The sequence below is a fragment of the Lissotriton vulgaris genome, chromosome 7 (assembly GCF_964263255.1).
Source record: "Lissotriton vulgaris chromosome 7, aLisVul1.2, whole genome shotgun sequence".
In the NCBI taxonomy this organism is placed as follows: Eukaryota; Metazoa; Chordata; class Amphibia; order Caudata; family Salamandridae; genus Lissotriton; species Lissotriton vulgaris.
In genome coordinates this window covers 24381558-24402915 of record NC_141695.1, presented here as the reverse complement: position 1 = coordinate 24402915, position 21358 = coordinate 24381558, and the positions used below count along the sequence as shown (strand labels likewise).

At 50.8% G+C, this 21358-nt stretch overlaps 1 protein-coding gene across 1 annotated transcript in view; it reads left to right on the top strand.

Moving 5' to 3' along the window:
- Positions 1 to 19331, top strand: part of LOC147700554 (C-type lectin domain family 12 member A-like) — a 70177-nt gene extending 50846 nt beyond the window's left edge. Inside the window, exon 6 of the mRNA XM_086928450.1 lies at positions 19041 to 19331. Within this exon, the coding sequence (XP_086784576.1) occupies positions 19041 to 19185 (145 nt within the window). The 3' untranslated portion in view covers positions 19186 to 19331. The remainder of the gene's footprint in view (positions 1 to 19040) is intronic.
- Positions 19332 to 21358: the final 2027 nt, after the last annotated feature.

Genomic DNA, 21358 nt, shown 5'->3' with positions numbered 1-21358 from the left:
TACACCAAGTAACTGCGCCCCCCCGGCCTGAACTGACTCACTGTACTGAGGGCTGCGAAACCCTGCGGACACGGGACAGTGTGGTGGGACTGCAGGATTTTGGTGCCAACATCAAAGATGAGGCCTAAGTCAGGGCTAGCAACCCAAACCAACAAACTCGACAAATATGCGGTGGCGACTGGCCCTGCACAGTCCGGGGCGCAGGGGGGAGGATACACTGGCGCAGCGGAGCCCTCACTGACCTCAATAATGGCCGCCATTCAAACGCTGGGCACCACGCTCGAATCAAAAATGGATAAAATTACAATTGAGGTGAACCTGCTGCGTACAGACCTTGGAAAGACCACCGACAGGTCTAAGACCAATGAGGCGGACATCGGGGAACTCCGGGCCTCCGCGAAACGATTGGAAGGGCGGGTGAATGACCTTGTCCACCAACACCGCCTAATGGCCATGCGGCTGGAAGACCAAGAAGGGAGGGCCAGACGGAGCAATATACGCGTCGTAGGTGTGCCGGAGGATTCAGAGGCGCACAGTACGGAGCTGTTCCTAGAGGACCTGATTCTTAACCACCTACGGCCCAAGAGACTCTCCAAGTTCTTTACTATCGAACGGGCCCACCAGGCCCTGGTTCCCAAACCCAAGCCTGGTGGCCCGCCGCGAACAATAATCGCCAGGGTCCTAAACTACCGAGACCGCAATGCCATCCTCCAAGCTGCCAGACAGCAGGGAGACCTGCAGTATGAGGGAACCACGGTCCGGTTCTTTCCGGACTTTACAATGCAGGTTCAACAGGATCGGCGCTCATACGCGGGAGTGAAAGCGGCACTTCGTGAGTGTGGTATCAAGTATATGATGTTTTACCCCGCGAAACTCAAGGTTATAGCAGGGGGCAAATCGCGATTCTTCACTTCTCCGGAGGCGGTCCAGGAATGGCTCGACGGGCTGGCACCGGAGGCCCCAGCAACACAGACCCGGGGCACCTGGAGAGAACCGGGAGCACCTTCTCCGGGATCGGCGGCAGAGGAACCAACAGAAGCCGACCGGAGTCAGCAGTCATGGCGCTCCAGATCCAACAGTCCCCGTTGGGACTCCCCTCACGATGACACAGCACGGTGAGGTCTTGTCCTGCGGAATCATGCAGCGTTGAATGGAGCCGTGCAAGCGCCAACAGCGGTAAGACTCTGGGCTCCTGGGGTGAGAGGCGGTCGCATTCCCACATGACTAATGTACTTTTGAACAGATTCATGCAAGGCGACCAACCTGAGGGACTTACACTTTGGGGACACAGGCATGGCGGCTGTAGTTGGGTCTGGCAGACGTGCTCATCAACAGAGTTTTTCCTCGGGGGGGAAGCTGTTTTTTCTCTCCGGGGTGGGGTTGGGGGACAGGTGCTCTGCTTATTGGGGTTGTGGGTTGTTCGAAGCCTACGGAGCAGGGGGCAGGGTGGGGGTTTTCTTCACAGGGTGGGAGTTTCTCCTGGGATGGGATGGGGTCTGTGGGCCACCGCTTTCAGGACTGTGTAAATGTTTGCTTTCAACATGACTGTTGGGGGGGTAGTTGGGGGAGGGGAGCTGGGAAGGTTGTGAGGTCAAATGTAGCTCATGCAGTAAGTCTCTACTTATACACCAGGTCATGGACACAAGTCCCTCCACAAGGCAACGGGTATGGCTAATCGGTGGGACAAAAGCCTCAAAGTTCTAAGCTGGAACGTTAACGGGCTAGGGGACAGACTCAAACGTACTATAGTCTTGCAGTTCATCAGGAGGTACCAACCGGACGCAGTATTATTGCAGGAAACGCATCTCTTGGGGAACTCGTGTCAGGCCCTCAACAGGTATGATATACCCTTGCAGTTCATTCTGGCTTCACTTCAGGTTCCAGGGGGGTGGGGATACTGCTACGTCGCTCACTCCCCATCCACATAGACCATACTGAATCAGACCCACAGTCACCTGTCAGGCAGGTGGGAAGGCCGCCGCCTAAACCTTCTCTCAATCTACATCCCACCGGGTCTCCAAACCCGGGCTTACGCCGACCTGGGTGCCATGCTGCTCTCCCTCCCTGACCGGCACCTGATACTGGGGGGTGACTACAATGCGGTAATATCCGGCGCCCTAGACAGACATCCCCCCAGGGACATACCAGCTGGACAGACGTGGCTGGCCTCTTTTCTAGATGCCTTCAGACTTACAGACGTCTGGAGACTGCTCCACCCGGCAGACAGTCAGTTTACTTTCTTCTCTGGGCCACATAGCACATTTTCCCGCCTCGACTACATTCTCATTCTACTGCAACACGACGTGACGGTCTGTGAAGCCACCCATTTAGCACGCGGCATATCTGACCATTCACCACTTCACATACACTTAACCTTTGGGGCCCGACGGGAGGGTTGCGTTACGCCAATCAGCGCCTGGCACTTGAAGGCCGAGGAGACTAGGAAGGCACTCACCAAATCCATCACTCACTACTTTAATGCCAATGTAGGATCCGTGGATTCCCCGGTCACCCTATGGGAGGCCTTCAAAACGGTACTCAGGGGGGAAGCGCTGTCTACCATAGCGGGTAGGCGGAAAGAAAGAGAACAACAAATCACCACAGTGGAAACAGATCTGGCGTTCCTGGAGCAGGAGGCCAGCAACACTGGGACACCCGACGCGCTTCATAGGCTGCAGCTCAAAACGGCTGAATACAGGGAACTGGTCACACAGGAAGCCCAGACGGCCACTAGGCACAAGATGGGGAGGATATATGATCAGGGGGACAAAGCCGGGAAACTAATAGCCTGGCTCGAAAAGAAGCAGCTGGCTAATAGAGTGGTCCCCGAACTTCTCACGGCCTCCGGAACTGTGGTCACTGAACCCCGGGAAATAGTGGCGGAGTTTGCGCACCACTACCAGCAAGTCTATAGCCGGGAATCTGATCGTCCAGAGAAGGACTCAGTGGCCCGCCTGACGGACATTCGTATGCCCTGCCTATCCGACGAAGACCGGGAGGCCCTTGACAGCCCGCTTGAAGCGTCTGAGCTACAGCGTGCAATTATTGACCTCCGCCCGGGTAAAGCCTTAGGACCTAACGGCCTCCCAATAGAACTCTACAAACTGCAACCAGGCACCCTCAGCAAACATCTTAAGCCCATGTTCGAGGAGAGTAGGCAAAGGGGAATCCTGCCACGAGACCAACGTCTAGCGACAATAGAGGCGATACCGAAAGAAGGGAAACCCAGGGAGTCCTGTGCCTCTTACAGGCCAATATCACTGCTCAACGCAGAGCCAAAAATCTTGGCCAAGACGCTTGCAAATAGACTCCTACCAGTCCTGTCCACCCTCGTCCATCCGGATCAATCTGGATTCATGCCCCGACGTAATACGGCGCTGAACATTCGCCGCCTAAATGGGGTGCTTGGACAGCGGCACAGGCTGCAGGAGGACGCAGTGGTGGTGTCCCTAGACGCCGCCATGGCATTTGACACCCTAGAATGGCCTTACATGTTCGCAGTGCTGCGCAAACTAGGCTTCGGACCTCTCTTTATATCTTGGGTGCGCCTCCTGTACTCGGAGCCATTGGCCCAGGTAGTGGTGAACGGGAAGGCATCGGAAGTCTTCACCCTTGGGAGAGGGACTCGACAGTGCTGTCCTCTCTCCCCCCTCCTCTTTGCGCTCTCCCTTGAGCCCCTTGCGGCCTGGATACGTCAAGACGTCTACCTTAAAGGAATAGCCTGGACTGAAGGATGGGAGGACAAAATCTCCCTCTATGCTGACGACATCCTTCTGTACTTGTCTAGACCTCGTAGATCTATCATGGCGGCGCTTGACAGCCTCACGAGCTGCGGGAGGAACTCCGGGTTTCGGATTAACTGGAATAAATCCCTTCTCTATGTTCTGCATGGCGAACCACCAAGGCTCCCTGAAACCTCCCCTCTGACACTGGCCACAGACGGCTTCCAATATCTGGGTGTCTTTGTCTCAACTGACAAGGCGTTGCGGTACGAACGCAACCTACTCCCACCCCTCAGGCGGCTCCAATGAGACGCTAAATCCTGGCAGAAACTTCCTTTGTCCCTCCTGGGCCGCGCAGCCCTCTTTAAGATTGTGGCGCTACCGAGGTTTCTATACGCGCTGCAGAATTATCCTGATCTCGTACCCAACTCATACCTCGCTGCAGTAGAAGCGGCGCAGCGGGAACTACTATGGGCCGGGATGCCAAGAATCGCACTGCGAAAACTCACGTTGAGGTGGTACGACAGTGGGATTGCCCTCCCTGACATCCGCAAATACTATTGGGCGGCACACTTAGCAGCGATAAACCAGGGGACATACAGTGATGGGGGGGACCCCAGGTACGGTATGGACAGGTGGCTCCTTCCTGGGGGGAGCTACGAGGTTGCACTTTACTCCAAACTGGGTAGACACCAACTCACGGGCCCAACCCAACACTCGGTACAAATCTGGCACATTGCACAGAAACACCTAGGCTGGTCAGACACCCTCACCATGTCGACGCCCCTGTGGACCTCTGAAAAACTCGGTTCTCTGAGACACACTAAAGGGTTTCACAGCTGGGACCTGATAGGCATCTCACACATCAGGGATCTTTGGGGGCCAAAAGGAGTACACGAGTTCACACACCTGCAAGCAATACACGACCTGGCGCGCGCTGAATATTTCCGGTACCTACAGGTGCGACATTCCCTTCTGGCTAACATTCCACCGGGCACTACCTTACCTCAGGCCTCGCCATTAGAGGACAGGCTGCTTGACGGACATATCCCCGAACATGCCATCTCCCTCACATACAAGAAACTGATTAATAACCCTCCTGACACTCTCCTCCCCCTGAAAGAAAAATGGGTGGCGGACAGGCTGGAGATAGACGACGACGAGTGGTCCTATGCTCTTGCATCACCTAGAGAGGTGGCTATCTCAGCCCGCTTCCGGTTGGTCCAGCTGAAAATCCTCCATAGAGTTTACTTCTCATGTACCAGGCTGGCTGCAATAGGGAGGGGAGGTGATGGGCTCTGCAGAAGGGGCTGCAGACAAGTAGGCACCTTCTTCCACATACTATGGGAGTGTCCGCGAGTGCAAAGATACTGGAGGCGGGTGGTGCAGTGTATGCAGGAGGTATGGGAGGTCGAGATTCGCTTGGAGGCCAAGAGATGTCTCCTAAACATCTGGGAACCCACGGACCTGACTTCGAGGGGGAGGACATGGGTCACCTTGGGGCAAATGGTGGCTAAGAGAAACATTGCGAGACTATGGGGGGCCCCCAATCCACCTACTCTGCGGGACTGGCAAAGCGACATAGATTGGTGTATGCTACAATAAAAAACTGTTTACACGACAAGGGGGTGCCCCCGCAAATGGGGAGACATTTGGTCCGGCTGGAATGAATTCAGGGGTCACATATGCGAACCTCCACATGTCCCACAAGCGGGCCCGGAAGACATAGACTGATTTGTTCCCCTTGTGCCGTCGACTTGCCACGATATACATACGATCAAAATATCACTGGTGTTGTGCCCACCACGAGACTGCTGTAACTCACAGACCGCCTTACTACTTGACCTATGCTACTGGGGTAGTTCACTTGTTGGGGATTGTTCTAAAACATAAAAACCTGTTCTTATGCACTGCATCCTGCATTCCATCTCCTTTTCAACCCGCATTCTGGCTGGAGCTCTCAGACAGACACTGATTCCGCCACCGGGCCTCCTGGATGCCGGTAGTATTGACTGTGTTTCATTTCTAATGTTTCATTCACCTGCTACATGATGCTGCCGGCCTCCGGGTTGTAGGCAATGGGAGCTGTGTACCATTAACTATGCAATAAAGCAGTTTGAACACAAAAAAAACCTTCTAGATTTGTAATTTCTGAATTTAATTTTTTTTTCTCTTCTTGAGTTAGTTTTGGAATATTTTTCAAAACCAAGTTTATTGAGCATAGGAGTATCAAGAATGTGGTATCTCCACACACCAAGATCACCACAGCAGTATCAATGTATCAATGACATAGACAGTAAAGGATGAAGTAAATGCCAAAGAAGCTCAGTGTAGAAATGCCCCTGCAGCCCACTCTAACCCCCAACTACGCCCCCCCTGTACCTAACATTCCCCCCCAACCTCCCCACCACACGTGTACAAAAAGGGCAACAGAAAAGGAAATGCACAAAGAATAAGCAGGTATAACGCGACCAGGGCTTGCCGCTACAGGCCAGAAGTGTCACTGTGATCAAATGTCCTCCTCCTGCTCCGCCGGGGGGTCCAAGGACAGGCCACGGTAGTCGGCCCACCGCTTCCAGATCTTGAAATGTTTGCGCGGGCAGCCCCGCGCCTCAAAGACCGGCTTTTCCAGGCCCATGAAGTAATCTAGCCCAGCCTTCCATGCAGACAGGGGGGGGGGGGGGGGGGGCTCACAGATTTCCATGCCCGAGCCAGGTCTCGTTTGGCCACCACCAGCCCCAGGAGCAACAGGTGACGTTTATATATGTTGCCCCCAACCCCTTCCAGAATATGCAGCAGGCCCAGCCGGTGGGTACGAGGAAGATCCCAACCCAGAACCTATGCCAGGCAACTCCACACGCCCCTCCAGAATCCAGTCAGGCGACCACACGACCACACTGTATGCATCAGGGAGCCAGGCACTTCCCCACAGCGCAGGCATTCCGGGGATGCAATCAAGCCAGCCTTCCACAGACGCTCGCGCGTATAATAAGCACGGTGCAAGTATTTGAATTGGATCAGGCGGAGCCAAACCGCGACGGCGGTGCCGCGCGGGGATTCCAGCGCCTCCCTCCAATCGTCCTCATCAAGGGCGCCCACGTCCACCTCCCACGCCTCCCGAAGGGAGTGGAGAGTGGAGGAGCAGTGGATAACAAGCGTCTGATAAATCCTAGAGACCTTCCTGTCTCCCCAGTCTCCCATAAACACTTTAGCCTCAATCGGGCTGAACTCCGGCAGGGAGTCGAGGCCGGCAATACTCGGGGCGAGGGCGTGCGCAGCTGGAGGTAGCGGAAGAACTGGGTCTGAGGCATCTGGAACTCCGCACGGAGTTCCTCGAATGACTTGAGGGTGGTGCCGGACATGACCTGGCCCAGTTGTGTAACTCCAATAGCCTCCCAGCCCTCAAACCCAGCCAGGGCCGCCAGTTCCGGGAGCAGGCCATTGTGCCACAGTGGCGTTTCAGCTGTTAATTTGCCCCACCAACCCATGCGGCGTAGGGACTGCCTCCACACCGCAAATACCACTTTAGTAACCGAAGGCAATCCACGGCGTATGCGAGCCGAATAAAGAATGGTGTGAAGCGTGCGATCACCCATGAGAAGTCGTTCTAGGGCATAGGCCGGATCACCCCTGTCCCCATACCACCATTCATTAAGGACAAGTAAGTGAGACGCTTGGTAATAGGAGAGGAGGTCCGAGGTGGCCAGGCCACCACAGTACGTGGATAGAAAGCACGTTTTCAAGGCCACCCTGGCTGCACCGCCATCCCACAGGAAGCGGCCCAGCACAGAATTAACCTGGCGGAACCACTCCCCGCCAATGGGGTGTGGGAAGTTTTGGAGCTGGTATAGAAGCCTCGGCAGTGCCACCATCTTGAAGATGGCCACCCTCCCAAAGATAGTGAGTGGCATTCTGGACCAAGTTTTAACATCTGTCTGGACCCGTTCCCACACCGGCAAGACACCTCGTGCCCAGGCCACGGCCCGTGAGTCCGAGAGAAAAACGCCCAGATATTTCAGGCCATCTGTCGCCACACGCAACTCGGCGGCCCACGGGTCGGCAACTACTCCGCCACCCAAAATCCATAGGGTCGATTTGTTCAGACTAAGATGGAGACCTGAGACCTCGCCAAACACCCGCATGATCTCCAAAACCCGGGGACCCGAGCGCTGTAGATCAGTAAGGAATAGAAGGACGTCATCTGCATACAATGCAATCCTATCCGCCAGGTCATCGTTCCAGACAAAGCCACGCAGTTGGGCATCTGTCCGTATCCACGACGCCAGGGGCTCCATGGCCAGGGCAAATAGGTAGGGGGATAGCGGGCAACCCTGTCGAGTACCACGACCGATGCGGAAGCGCCCAGAGACAGCGCCGGCCACGCGGACCGAAGCCGTAACATTAGTGTAGAGGAGACGAATATATGACAGGAAGACAGGCCCTAGGTTAAGGCGGGTTAACAAGGTGAACAGATATGCCCAACTCACCGAATCAAAGGCTCGGTCCATGTCCGCGAGAAGGAGTGCTGCCTGCTCATCCCTAGCACCCATGGCGTCAACCGCCGCCTGCGCCCGTCGGATGTTATGCCGGGTGGCCCTGTGCGGCATGAATCCGGCCTGGTCAGGGTGGACCAGGTCAGCAATGTGAGGCAAAAGGCGGTTCGCTAGGGCCTTCGCCAAGATCTTGGCCTCGATGTTGAGAAGGGAAATCGGCCTGTAGGAGTCGTGCCGGTCCGGCACCCTGCCCGGCTTCAGGAATACCACTATTTCGGCATGACGCCAGTCCGGTGGCAACTCGCCCTGAGCACGTGCCGCCTCCAGGGCACTGCGAAAGTGGGGTCCCAGCTGGACGTGGAATTTCTTATAAAATTCACTAGGAAAGCCGCTCGGGCCGGGCGCCTTGCCAGTATTTAATTGACCAAGGGCCTCCCCGAGTTCTTCGGACGTAAGCGGGGCCTCCAAGCGGTTCTGGTCTCGTCAGGGACTGCCTGCGGGAGCAGGTCGTCCAGGTATGAAGCGATCCCGTCCCCCATCAAGGGGTCACGAGGAGCGTATTGCGCCTCGTAATAACGGGCAAAGCTAGCCGCCAGCAAATCTGGATCGGTCATGACCGAGCCGTCGTCCGCCGTGAGACCAGGCAACACTAGGGGCTGGAAAGTCGCTTGGCACAGCCTATGCAGCATGGTGCAGGACTTGTCGCCCCACTGGTATACCCTGCTGCGCGTGGCGAGCCACGCCTGCCGTGCCTCCTCGTACAGGACTGAGGCATACATCTGTTGGGCCTGCAGGAGCTGCCTCACGACGCCCTCATCGCCCCCGAGCCGACCACGCTGCTCTAGTTCCTCAACGCGGGCCGCGGCGGTCACAATGGCCTCCCGGTGTTTTCGCCGAGCTGCCACACACCAAGCTATATCAACGCCCCGGAGCGTAGGCTTCAGCGCCTCCCATACAACCAGTACGTCAACATCCCCCACCAAATTCTCACGCCAGAAGTGGTCAATCGCCTCGCGTAAGTGGCTAACATACTCAGGCCGCTGCAGCTGCCAGGAGGACATACGCCAGCGAAAAGGCTGTCGTTTAGAGGGGAGGGTCATGGTAGCCAGGACAGGGGAATGATCCGAGAGGCCTCTGGGAAGTATCGCGGCGTCCCTAACGCGACTCAGGCAGGCACCCGGCACAAACAGATAATCTATTCTCGAGAAGGACCCATGCACCGCCGACACATACGTGTATGCACGCACCGCAGGGTGAAAGTGCCGCCATACATCAATCCAGCCCAGACCACTCACAGTCGCACACAATCTGGTGGGAGCAGCCGCGGGGGGGGGGGGGTCAGACACAGCGGGTACTCGTCTCAGGCGATCCAGGCCCACATCCATAACCTCGTTCCAATCGCCCCCCACCATGGTCAGAACCTCCGGAATCTCGTCCCACAGCGCGAACAGCCGCTCAGACAAGGCCCACTGCAGGGGGGGAGGGGCGTACACACTACCAAAAACCACTGGCTCGGAACCCAGCAGGCCCTTGATAAAGACATACCGGCTAAGCATGGGCGAATTTTGCGAATCTCGCGTTCGCGAATTTTGCGGATTTGCGAACTCGCAATCCGCAAAATCCGCGAATTCCCGCGAATTTGCGGATTTTTTTTTTTTGTGTTCGCCCGTGTTTCTGCCAGTTCGCGAGGGTTTTTACAATTTCGCAATTTGCGAACTTACCTGTCGGGTCGCAAGTTTTGCGAACTTGTTGTTTCTACGTGTCCAGCCTGTTTGGGACACTCTTCTTCATCACTGCCACTCTCTGTCACCACTGCCACTCTCTGACTACTCATGCCACCCTCTGGCCCACCCATGCCACCCTCTGTTTCATCACCACACCCTCTGGTTGTCCAGTGTACATTATTTTCGGCAAAAGCAAAGCACACCTTCCCTGCCTCAAGTGACCTGAATTAATTTGGGGCTGATTAATGTGTCACAGAATATTTTTTTAGCTGGCACCTGCTTCCTTAGTGCGCCCTGATTAGTGATCTTTTGCACTTGCTAAGTGCTTTCATTGTTGCAAAATTAGTTACAACACCTGCCCTGCCCCAACTGACAATAATGAATTAGGGGCTGATTAATGGATTTTAACTTCCAGCCTGGCTCCTGCTTGTCTCCCTTAGCTGTAATTCAGGACCTTTGTGGCATATGTGTAACTATTCTGAGGTTCAGAGCAGGGTCACATAATAGTTGCAACTGGCAACTGAACTCTGGAGGGGCCCCTCAGGAAGCACTACAGGAAATGGCTACTAATGATGAGCCTGAACTTTTGAACCTGGCAAGTAGTTTCAGTTTTGCTAAGATCGTATTTCTGCAATTTAGCACTTATTCGCGGGGCGCGAAGTTGTACTGGGAAGCCGCGAACTCACGCGAACAGTGCGAGCAGTGCGAGCAAAATCCGCTGCTCGCGGATTTGCGGATTTTGCGGGAGATTCGCAAATCTCGCGGATTGCGGATTTCCCGAAAATCCGCAAAATCCGCGAGCGGAACGGATTTTCCGCCCATACCTAATACCGGCCCTGAGGATCAATCCATTGTTTCTCATGAACATAAGCCACCCTACGGTGTACCAAGATGGCCACCCCCCGCGACCCCCTCGTGAAGCCCGCATGATAAACCTGTTGATATCCAAACCTCTGGAGGCTAAGAGCCTTAGAACCCAGCATGTGAGTCTCCTGGAGCAGGAGCACATCCACCATCTCCCTCTTCCCCCATCGCAGCACAGCCCCACGCTTGATTTTATCCAGGATACCCCTCACATTCCATGTCACGACTCGCAGGGACTTTTGAGGAGACATAGTCACAGTATCAGCCATTATCGTCACAAAGTCTAGAATCCGGCCCTCCGTCCCACCCTGGCGCAACCCGCAAAGCAACAAAAACCAAAGCCTTAGACCCGTGTGGTCCCACCCCCCAAGCCCAGACACTCAGCAACCCCCCCCAACCCAGATCCCCCCCAACATTTGCAACCAAAGAACCTCCCCCCACACCCCACACCCACCACCCCAATACCTCAGAGAACTTTGAAGTATCTGTCGCGGCATGGAGAGACCCGGGTCCAAAACAGAGGACCCAGGGCCCGCCATACCAATGGATCCCAACAACCCAACCATGACACACTCACCACCCCCCCAACAACACTCACATCCGTGAGGGTCTGAGGCCCACAAACGGTACCCCCCGAGCCCCACTGTGTCCCCATGAAAACAACAGGAGTCCTCACATGGGAGCCGACTGGTATACAAAAGACATAATTGAACAGTCTCACCAGCCAACGTAGGGCAACTCAGTGTTCAGCAAAAAAGTCTAGTCCCAGCAATGTTCAGCTGCCAGCATCGGAGTGCTCCGAGTCCCTGGCACCACCCGACTGCGATGCACTGGCGGAGGCCGACCTCTTCTTAGAGCGAGACCTTCGATGGCGGCCCTTCCTGTTCGGGCGATCTGTCCGCTCCGGCGATGATCCCTGGGACCTGCCCGGGTCCAGTCCCGGCTGGGGGTGCGGTCTGAGTCGCACCGCTTCGTCGGTCCAGCGGAACACCTCCTCAGGTGAATCAAAGAAATGGGTCCGGGACTGATACACCACTCGCAGGCGGGCTGGATACAGGAGAGAGTATTGGAGCTTGAGGCCCCGCAGCTTAGCCTTAGCGGCCACGAAGGATTGCCTCTGCTGCTGCACCATCTTCGTGTAGTCTGGGAAAATCATGATGGTATGATTCTCGAAGGCGAGCGAGCCCTTGTTCCTCGCCTCCCGCAGGATAACATCACGGTCATGGTAGTTTAGCAGCCGGGCGATGACTGGCCGCGGGCGCTCACCCTCCGGCGGCCGCTGGGTCAGAGCCCTGTGGGCCCTCTCAATCACGAAGCACGCGGACAGTGTCCCTTCGGGGAGCCAGCTCTCTAGCCACTGGGTCAAGAACCGCTCCATGTCGTCCTTCTCGCACCGCTCCGGAAAGCCAATGAAGCGGAGGTTGTTCCTCCGCGCGCGCCCTTCGGCATCCTCCACGCGGGCCGCCAGTGTCTTTTGAACTCCCTCCACCTCCGCTAATCGTTTCTTTAGGGCGCCAATGTCAGCCTCAGTCACTGTGATGCGGGACTCAGCCCCGGTGATCCGCTCCACCGCGTTGCGGAGGTCCTGGCGCAGTAGCGTGACATCCGCTCCAACCGCCCCAATTTTGGCATCAAGCATGTCCCGGGACTGGGTGATGGCCGCCAATATAGCTGCATTGTCTGGCCCAGGGCCACCGCTGCCACCGGCCGCCCCAGAGCCGCCACTCGGCCCGGTGAATTTGTCGATGGGGCCATGTTTAGGCGGGCCACCTCCTCTATCCCTGGTCATGGCACACGCTGAGCAGGGCGGACACCACCTCCCGACAAGGCCCTGGAACCCCTGGGCACTGTCGCAAGGCCGACTGGAGCGGCAGCAATGAAGTCTCAGATGAGAAGGCGGGTCGGGCGGCACAGATCCGGTGTCGCGAAAATCGAGGTCCCGGCTTCACCCAAGTAGGACAGGCCTCACCCACACTCGTCGCCACGAATGGCCGTCCAATGCTCAGAAAGAAGCTGCGGCACCGCGATCCGTGGGCAGCCGCAGCCAGCAAGCCGAACCAAGAGCGGTGTAGCGGATGCCACCACCGTCCGCCAGTCCGTCACCGGTCGCCTCGGAACTCCAGGACCCCAGTCCCCAGCCGGTCACGATGCCTCGCAATGTTGTCGCCTCTCTCTGGTTACACAGGGGAAGAGTCGTCCTCCCAAGGAGTAAGAGCTAGTGGCGCTGTCCTGACCTCCAGGCGATCGTAGCTGTAAAGTTGAGCCGAGAGCGGCGCAGTGGATGCCACCCGCACCCGCCAGATCGCTACCGCCACCAGGCGTCTCGAAACTCGAGGACCCCGGTCTCCAGCCGGTCACCAGGCCGCACGTCGCCGTCGCCTCCCTCCGATCACAGGAAGGGGAGAAGTGCAGGATCGACACACCAAAGTAGACAGGAGACTTCGCCTGATCGATGCCAACCACTGGGTATCAACAGCGGGCTCGGGGGCCAGGATAAATGATCGGATTAAGTCCGGGCCGGCGGGAGCTCTACAAGGCTGCGACCGCCATCTTCGCCCGCCAAGCCACGCCCCAGTTTTGGAATATTTTGAGCCTCAAGGAATATGTCAATCTCTTCATTAGATGGATTGCAGTCATCAGAGTAAAGATCACCAATGAAGGCTAAGAATTCTTGCTTTATAATATCTTCTTCTGCTCCATTGTGTGTTGGGTTACTTGGGTCTATAAATAGAATTTTGTTTCTAGACCTATCTGTTCTCAGTTTCCAAGCCAGTAATTTTCCGCAGCCCTCCCCATATTCGTAGTGTGCCAGCTTACTACATTCCCATTTTTCTTTCAATTTGTCTTCTAAAATTTCTGAGAGTCTGTTTTTTAGATGAAGTCTCTCTGCTACCAAGAGTGGTTCTTTTGGATCTGTAAATATTTGGTGGTCTAATGATAAGATGTTTTCTTCTATATTTTGTATTTCTTTTTTAAGCTCTCTTGATTTATGGGAGGCTAGGTTTAACAGGGTGCCCCTAATCACCGCTTTATATGTATCCCAAACTATGTGTGTTGGTATCCCTTCCTTATTGAGCTCAAAAAAATATTTAGTTTCTTCCCTGAGTCGGTTGACAATCTCAGAATCTAAAAGAATTGAGCGATCCATTGCCCACCTTAATGGTTTCACTATATCCTCTAATGTGACTATCATTTGTACTGCTGAGTGATCTGAGAGGTGAGCAGGGAGATGGGCTCCTTTTCCAGTTTTTTCCAGTAGGCCCTGATCTATTAAGAAGAAGTCGATCCTAGACTGTATCCCTAACTTCTTGTTCTTAAATGAGAACTTCTCATGATCCTCACCCTTCTTTTTCCAAATATCTATTACATTTAAATCTCTTTTATAAATTTTCAGCCATTCTCTCATTTTCGGGAGATTAGTTTGTTTCCCTTTTGGGTATCTGTCGACCTTGGGGTCTGGTATAATATTGAAATCTCCACCTATAATAATGGGGCCTGATATTGTGATCAAATTGGAATATAATGATTGAAGGGGAGAAGGGTCGTCCAAATTTGGGCCGTAATAGCCAGTCACAGAGAGGGTTTGGTTAAGTAGTCTAATGTTAGCTATTGCCCACCTTCCTTTATGATCTATTTCTGAAGACTCTATCCTTGCCCTCAGAGATTTCTTAAATAATATAGCTACCCCCTTGAAGACACATTCTTGGTCCGTACATATATATGAATCCAACCAGTTCATCTTTTTCACTATTTCCTCCCATTCTTTCTTTAACTAGTGAGTTTCTTGCTGGATAATGATCTCACTATCACATGATTTTAGATATTCAAAAATCTTCCTCCGCCTACTCTTGGTGCGTAGCCCATTCACATTCCAGGTAGTTATCTTTATTTGTCTCATATTCTGTTTCATTTTTTTTCTTATTCTGCCTGCCCCAGAGTTTCTCCCTCTTTCTATATCTATTGCGTTGTAGAGGACATTTTTTTAAAATATTTTCCCTATCTTGCTCCCTTCCCCTGTGCATTTTCGCCGCTTTTTTCCCCTTTCTTTCCTTTTTTTAAGTTTATAGGTTAAAACTAAAGTGAAAATATTGAAAAGAAACAAAACTAAAGTGAGAAGATACACCCACCCTCCATGGGAGAACCTCCCTGATTCTCCTTTGGGCTCTATTCTTGGTCCACTTTGAGCTCCTTGCCTCTGTTTAATTCTACTTTTAGGTGGCTGCCACCTTTTTCCTATTCAAATAGTTGAGTTTGTATGTTTATACTTGTTTATACTTGGGTCAGTGATTTATTTTTTATCTGATCTCGTATTTGTTCAATTAAGGATTCGACTTCTTTTGGATCTATAATGTGCATTTGGTTTTTCCACATTATTCTGAGGGAGGCTGGGAATTTCATTTGGACAGTGGCGCCTAATGTTTTTAATTCCGGCATCAACTGACCCAGTTCCCATTGCCTATCCTGAGTCACTTTTGCGATGTCAGATCTGATTCTAAAGGTCCAATTATCCTTGCTGAGATCCCCTACTTTCAGTGCTTCACTCAGTATTTTCTCCTTGAGTGTGTAGGTCTTGAAATTTATTAAGATTTTCCTAGGGTTTTTTCTTTCCTTTGATTTGCCAAATGGATCCCTATGTACCCTTTGTATATCTTCTGTAAGACCATAGGTTTTACTCCAGGCGAAACACACCTCTAGTAAGGATACTACAAAGTTGTTTTTATGTCTGAGCCCTCTTTTCCTTCAGGAACATTGAGCAGTCTGAGGTTGGACCTTCGAAATTGTTTTTCCAGCACTTCCAGTTTTTCTTCAATACCTTTATCTTTGACTTTCAGAGCCCTTATCTCCTTCTGGGTTACTTCAGCTTTTTTATTTAACTCTTCCACCACCTCTTCCTCTACTTTGACTCTCTCTCCCAGTGCATTCATCCTAACATCCAGCAGCTCGAATCTTTCTTGTATCTTATTTTGGTTGTTTTCCGAGATCTCAAATCTTGATCTAATTTCTTCCATCATCTTATCCAGCAGGATATCTGTACTGCTTTGGAGTCTATCCGGAGCGAGTTTCAGGTCGGAAACTTGATTTTTAGACACAGTTATTGATAAATCAGTGGACGAGTTTCCACGAGGGCTTTGTGCTGAACTATGAGGCAAGGTTTTGTCTGAACTGGGTGGTAAGCTTCGGGATGGACTAGAACTTGTGCTGGAACTTTGATTTTGAGAGGAAGTGGGCATTTGCGTAAGTACGGCCTCCACTTTATCTGTCCCCCCCTCCGCAGCTCCACTAACTTCAACAATTGTGCCGGGAGTTAGGTTATCATCCATTTTCCTTTTAGACAAAGCTGTTTCTCTTTGTTCCTTATTTTTCTCCTTATTACCTTGACTTTGTATTTTAAAATACGATCTTAATGATGGGGTAACTTTTATTTTGGAGGTCTTGCTCTCCTCCCTAGCTTCTAGACTGTCCGCTGTTTTTTTCTTGTTACTGCCTTTAGTCGTATGAAGTTTTAAGGTTTTGCAGGTAACTCTTCTGGTAATCTTAGGGACAACTGGCTGTTTAGTGATGGATGGAAAATTCGCTTTCAGAAACTGTCTATTCCTAAGACAGTAGGAGGACCTACTTTTGTTATCAGGACTTACCAAGGGGGCCCCTTCACCCAGTGTTTGCTCACCTTGTGGTAATTGTGGTAACTTTCTAGGTATAGCTTGTTGAGACTCTTTCTTAGAGCCTTGAGGCTCCCTGGGTAATTTATCAGGGGGGTTTTGCCCTGTATGTAACTCCCACCTTTGGTTATCACCACCCCCCCTTTCAGACCTGCTTCATCTACATAGACTGGGGTTTGGTGTAGTTCCTTCACAAGAATCTGACTTGGCCCCTCCACCTTTGCTGAAGTAACCTCTCTATAGAATTCTTACCTTGTTTAAAACAAGATAGAGGTGTCTGGACTATCAACCTATCTGGTTGTGTAATGAGTATTGGGGCAGGCTCTTTACCCAGTGAGAGTTCAAGAAGTAAATCTGCACCATAAACTAGCGTGAGGCTCTCTACACCAAGGCTCTTTACCAAACCTCCAGCATCCCTGAGTACCTCAAATATCTCTAAGCCTTCACTTCTAACTTCACTTCCACCTTCACCTGTCAATTTCTGTTTACTTGGGGCAGAAATGCTTTGTACGCTCCGTGTAGTTTCCCTGATTTCTCTGACCTCTTTAGCGTTCTTAGCTTTCCCTCTAAAAAAGGTCAACATTCGTCTTACTGCCTTCCTGCAGCAGCGTTGGGCTATACAGGCCACCTCCCACCGAAAGACCAGCAAGCTGCACCCAGAGCTATCGCTGCCGCTATGGGGATCCTGCGAGGCAACACTCTCCTGCCCAGTGTATGCCGCTGTGCTCTGTTTGCATCCCTCAGCGCCAGGAGGCATCCCTTATCGATGGTGAGTTTTTTAAAGTCACGGGGTATAATTCTCTTTAAAAATTATTGACTTTGTTTTACCTCCGTGCTTTTCAGTACTTTCCCCGTCTCACCCGTGTCTGTGTCTGTGTCTCTTCACCAAGCCGATACCGACGCTGCACACAGAGCGCTGCAGGCTCCGCTGGTTTCACGGCCCCCGTAGAGTTGAATATTTATTTAATTATTTGATTGTCTGACTCCGGCATAGTTTTGCTGGTCCTTACGCGGTTCTCTATCTCGTGAAAAAAGGAGCATAGCGGCCCAAACTTGTCTCCGATCACTACGTGAGGCAAGGAGCTCCCGACCAGGTTAGCGTCCGGCCGCCATCTTTGGGAACAGTTCTTGCGCGGACTGCCAGAGCAAGATGGCATCATGTTGCAACAATCTCCTCCTCTTACATCCGTGCATTGCTGGGAGCACATATCACACACCTCCTCAAAAGCAAACCCAATAAATGGATGCGGCAATCAAAGGTTAAGTGTTAGGTGGGTGTGGCCAGTTCTGGATCTTAAAGAAATCCGCATTGTAGCCTTGGTGGAGCTACAGAATAATCATCACCTGCTACTTAAATTCGATTTTGCCGGGAAAGTTTTAAGTAGCTTTGCAAGCCACCTTCTTCCCAAGTGTGGCCGGATGCTGTGCAGTGTAAAGAGGCAGTGAAAAGGCCCAGAAGAACAGTAATGGACATTTCAGTTTTATGTGTGACCCGAGCGATAGAGTGTAGAAGTTATGTGTACAAGTTCCAGACCAGCCCCAAGACTCTCTGGGTCTTTCTGAACAATCAAAGAGCTAAAACGGCCAGTGCAGGCCCTCTATTATTCTGATCAATGAAATATTTGGAATGGGCCCATGACTTTCCACAGCAAAGGAGTAAAGTCCCGCATTTTTACAAATAACTTTCCTGGGGAGGGTAGATGGACAGAGACCAATAGTGGAGCAGACCAGGATCCAGCTGTATTCAGTGAGGTGTGATCTTTGAAGGGAGAGTGGGTTGTACAAGTGCTTAGATGATCCTGCAGAGTGTTGGCTTAAGATGTCCAGTCTTATTGTGCAATATTGGATCACAGGTTGTCCTGACTGTTCAGGCACTAGACTTTGGTTAAGGTAACTTTTGTGAGAATGCAGCCATGCTTATCTGGTTTTGCAAAATGTCCAACATTTTTATATGTTTTTTATGCAACAGCATTTTGATAAGGTGAATCTTAGAGGTCTCAACAATACAGAGTTTATATTACAATTGGGCAATAATGTGCTAGACTTAACAAAGCCTTCTAGAAACAATTTTCTAAAATATTTTGGCTTTCAAAAAGTTGTATTTGAAGGATGTCAAAATGAAACTGATTAGGAAAAAAACATGGGCTAAATATTAGAGCAAAGAAAACATTTGTGGAGACCACAGTAGGTCAGCACTAGTCTCAAAGAATAAACTCAACAGCCAAAAGATCTTGTTCTCTGAGGATGTCCTAGCGTGGGCACAAGATCAAGGTAGGAGTCGCCTCAGGAAGTGGTGCAATGACCTCAAGGGATAGTCACACTTCCAGGAGTTGGTCTAGTTAGAATTTACGTACATGAAATGCATGTATGACATGAGTTATCAAATCTGTCCTCTTTTATCACCTGTAGACAACGTGCAATAGGTTTGCTAAATCGGTCATTGTTTATTCTTGTCTGTCAATGAACAGTGCTTACAGGTATGGACCCGAATGGTCATGAAGCAAAATTCATAACATATCCAGCTCTCCTCATTTATAGATATTGAATATCTCCTGAATTACATTTTTCTTATTGTAGAATCAATGGTGGTGCAGATGACCAGGCAAGCTGTGGCACCATGAATGGTGGTAGAGTTGGCAGTGATCCTTGCAAAAATCCAAACAAGTGGATATGTGTGAAGAATGCCACGGTTTTCCCACCCGCCTCGGAACTCTACAATTAAGGGAATTGTTGCATCGTTTCCCTCGGCCTGTTATAGGTTATTGTTAAAATATAAGGAATTGTGTTTACTTTAAAAATATGATTTTGTTATTTTTGAGATTTCTGTCTAATTACAATAGACTGTGTCTTCACTACCAGATAAAAGCCAATGTGTGTTCTTGTCTCAATCATTAAGTGTATTGCATTGTTAACGACCATAGTCCCTCATCGCTGCTGTTGACCCCTACTGTTCTTGTAAGCGGAGCAGTTTCAGGTTGTAATAGACGGGGAGGATCAAGTGTGAAATTTGAGGATGGTTTTAACCATGGCTGTGAAGCTCAGGTCCAGGAGGGGGGATCCGGGGCAGATTTCAAGGACAACCAACATCTGTCTAAATAGATTTCATTTAGGGTAATTGTTTGTGGTTGTTTCTCTTGTGAAGGTCCTGCAATCCTGGCCTACCTTGTGCACCCCTGCTCCAAACCTCTGTATTATTCCTGCACCCCTTCTTGTATCTTGCTTTCAATAGGATAGTGTCTGGCTCTGGGGTGCTTCCACCAACCTTTTAAAAATCACCTTCATGTCTGGAATGTAAGCGCTCAGGCGACAGACGAAAGGGAATGACCACCATATTCTGGGCATCATGGCTGGTGCATCACTCTTTATGGATTAGTTTCAGTGATTGCTCGTGTGCAGACAAAGTGAAGAGTAACATTTTGGAAATGGCTTTATTACTACTAATTGTTTTTAAATCACTGTAGCTGGCTTTCTTCGCACAACGTTTTGAATACACAACTATGAAGTACGTTACCGTGCTTAAATAAACCTTGTTTTGCACAAATGGGCTTCCATGCTTGCAGTCCGCACAGCTGGCCATCTCCGATACTAGCTACAATATTTGAAGGCCTGGTTAATGAAACGTGTGACATGTCAGCATCTATGCGCCAGTGGTGTAGCATCCTCCTCGCCGGCCCGTTCCACAGGATGCTGAAAGAATGGCGTTCTAAAGCCCTAGCTAGCAAACACGAAGTGTTGTTTTAAATTTGGCAGATACCCGTCAGGTGCCAAAATCTGGCAATGTCTGGTCTGCCCTTTTTAGAGTGTATAGACATATTTATTAGCCAGGTGGGTCTACTGCCAATTTGTGCCGCATGACTGGTATCAATCAATCTCTAAATAAGCCCCACTGACTTGCAACATGTTTCACTAAACCCGCCCCCTCAGAAGTGTTAGATCCTGAATATTTTTTATTTAATCAGTCTGATACTTTGCCTTTTCATGTGGTATGGGATGCTTTCAAAGCAGCAGCCAGAGATGTTATTATTGGCTATGTCTCTAAAAAACATAAAAAAGCCAAAGAATTCACAAAAACCCTCCTAGACAAGATAACGAGATTGGAGCATTCCTATTACTCTTCTAAGTCTAAAACATGTTTATCTGAACTCATAAAAGTCAAATTTCAGTTTAATAAGATATCAACAGACAATGCTTCAACGTATTTAATAAAATCCAATGCGAAGTTTTATGGGGGTCAGAATAAAGCAGAGAAAGTACTAGATAACTATTTCAAAGTTACCTTATTTTCCGGCGTATAAGACGACTTTTTAACCCTTGAAAATCATCTTGAAAGTCGGGGTCGTCTTATACGTCAGATGTCGTAATTGCCAGTGTCCCAGTGTCAAGTGAAATGAGCGTGTGTTGATCTGTAAATTGTGTCCTTCGAGTAATGTGCAACGTTACAATGCACAGCATTAGTACAGTGTACAATTGAATTCTTTTTTCCTTACAGATTGGATAAATTCACTCCCTGAATAGAGCAGCTGAGATTATTAATTGATTTTAAAGAACCAAGGGACCTACAAGGCCTTTGTTCGCATATTGGGTGAGTGAATCACAACACAATAGAGGTTGGATAGGCCTTTTGAACATATTTGAGGTTGGATGGGTCATTAATTTCAATACCCATAGACCCATTGAAGAGGGATAGTCTTATACGGCGAGTATAGCCTAAACCCTATATTTTAACAAGAAAAGTAGGGGGGTCGTCTTATATGCCCAGTCGTCTTATACGCCAGAAAATACAGTAAACATAAACTCAATATAGAGTCCATTATGGATGAACATCAAACATTGAAATTTAAAGACACTGATATTATAAATGAATTTCTCCAATTGTATAAGACCTTATACACATC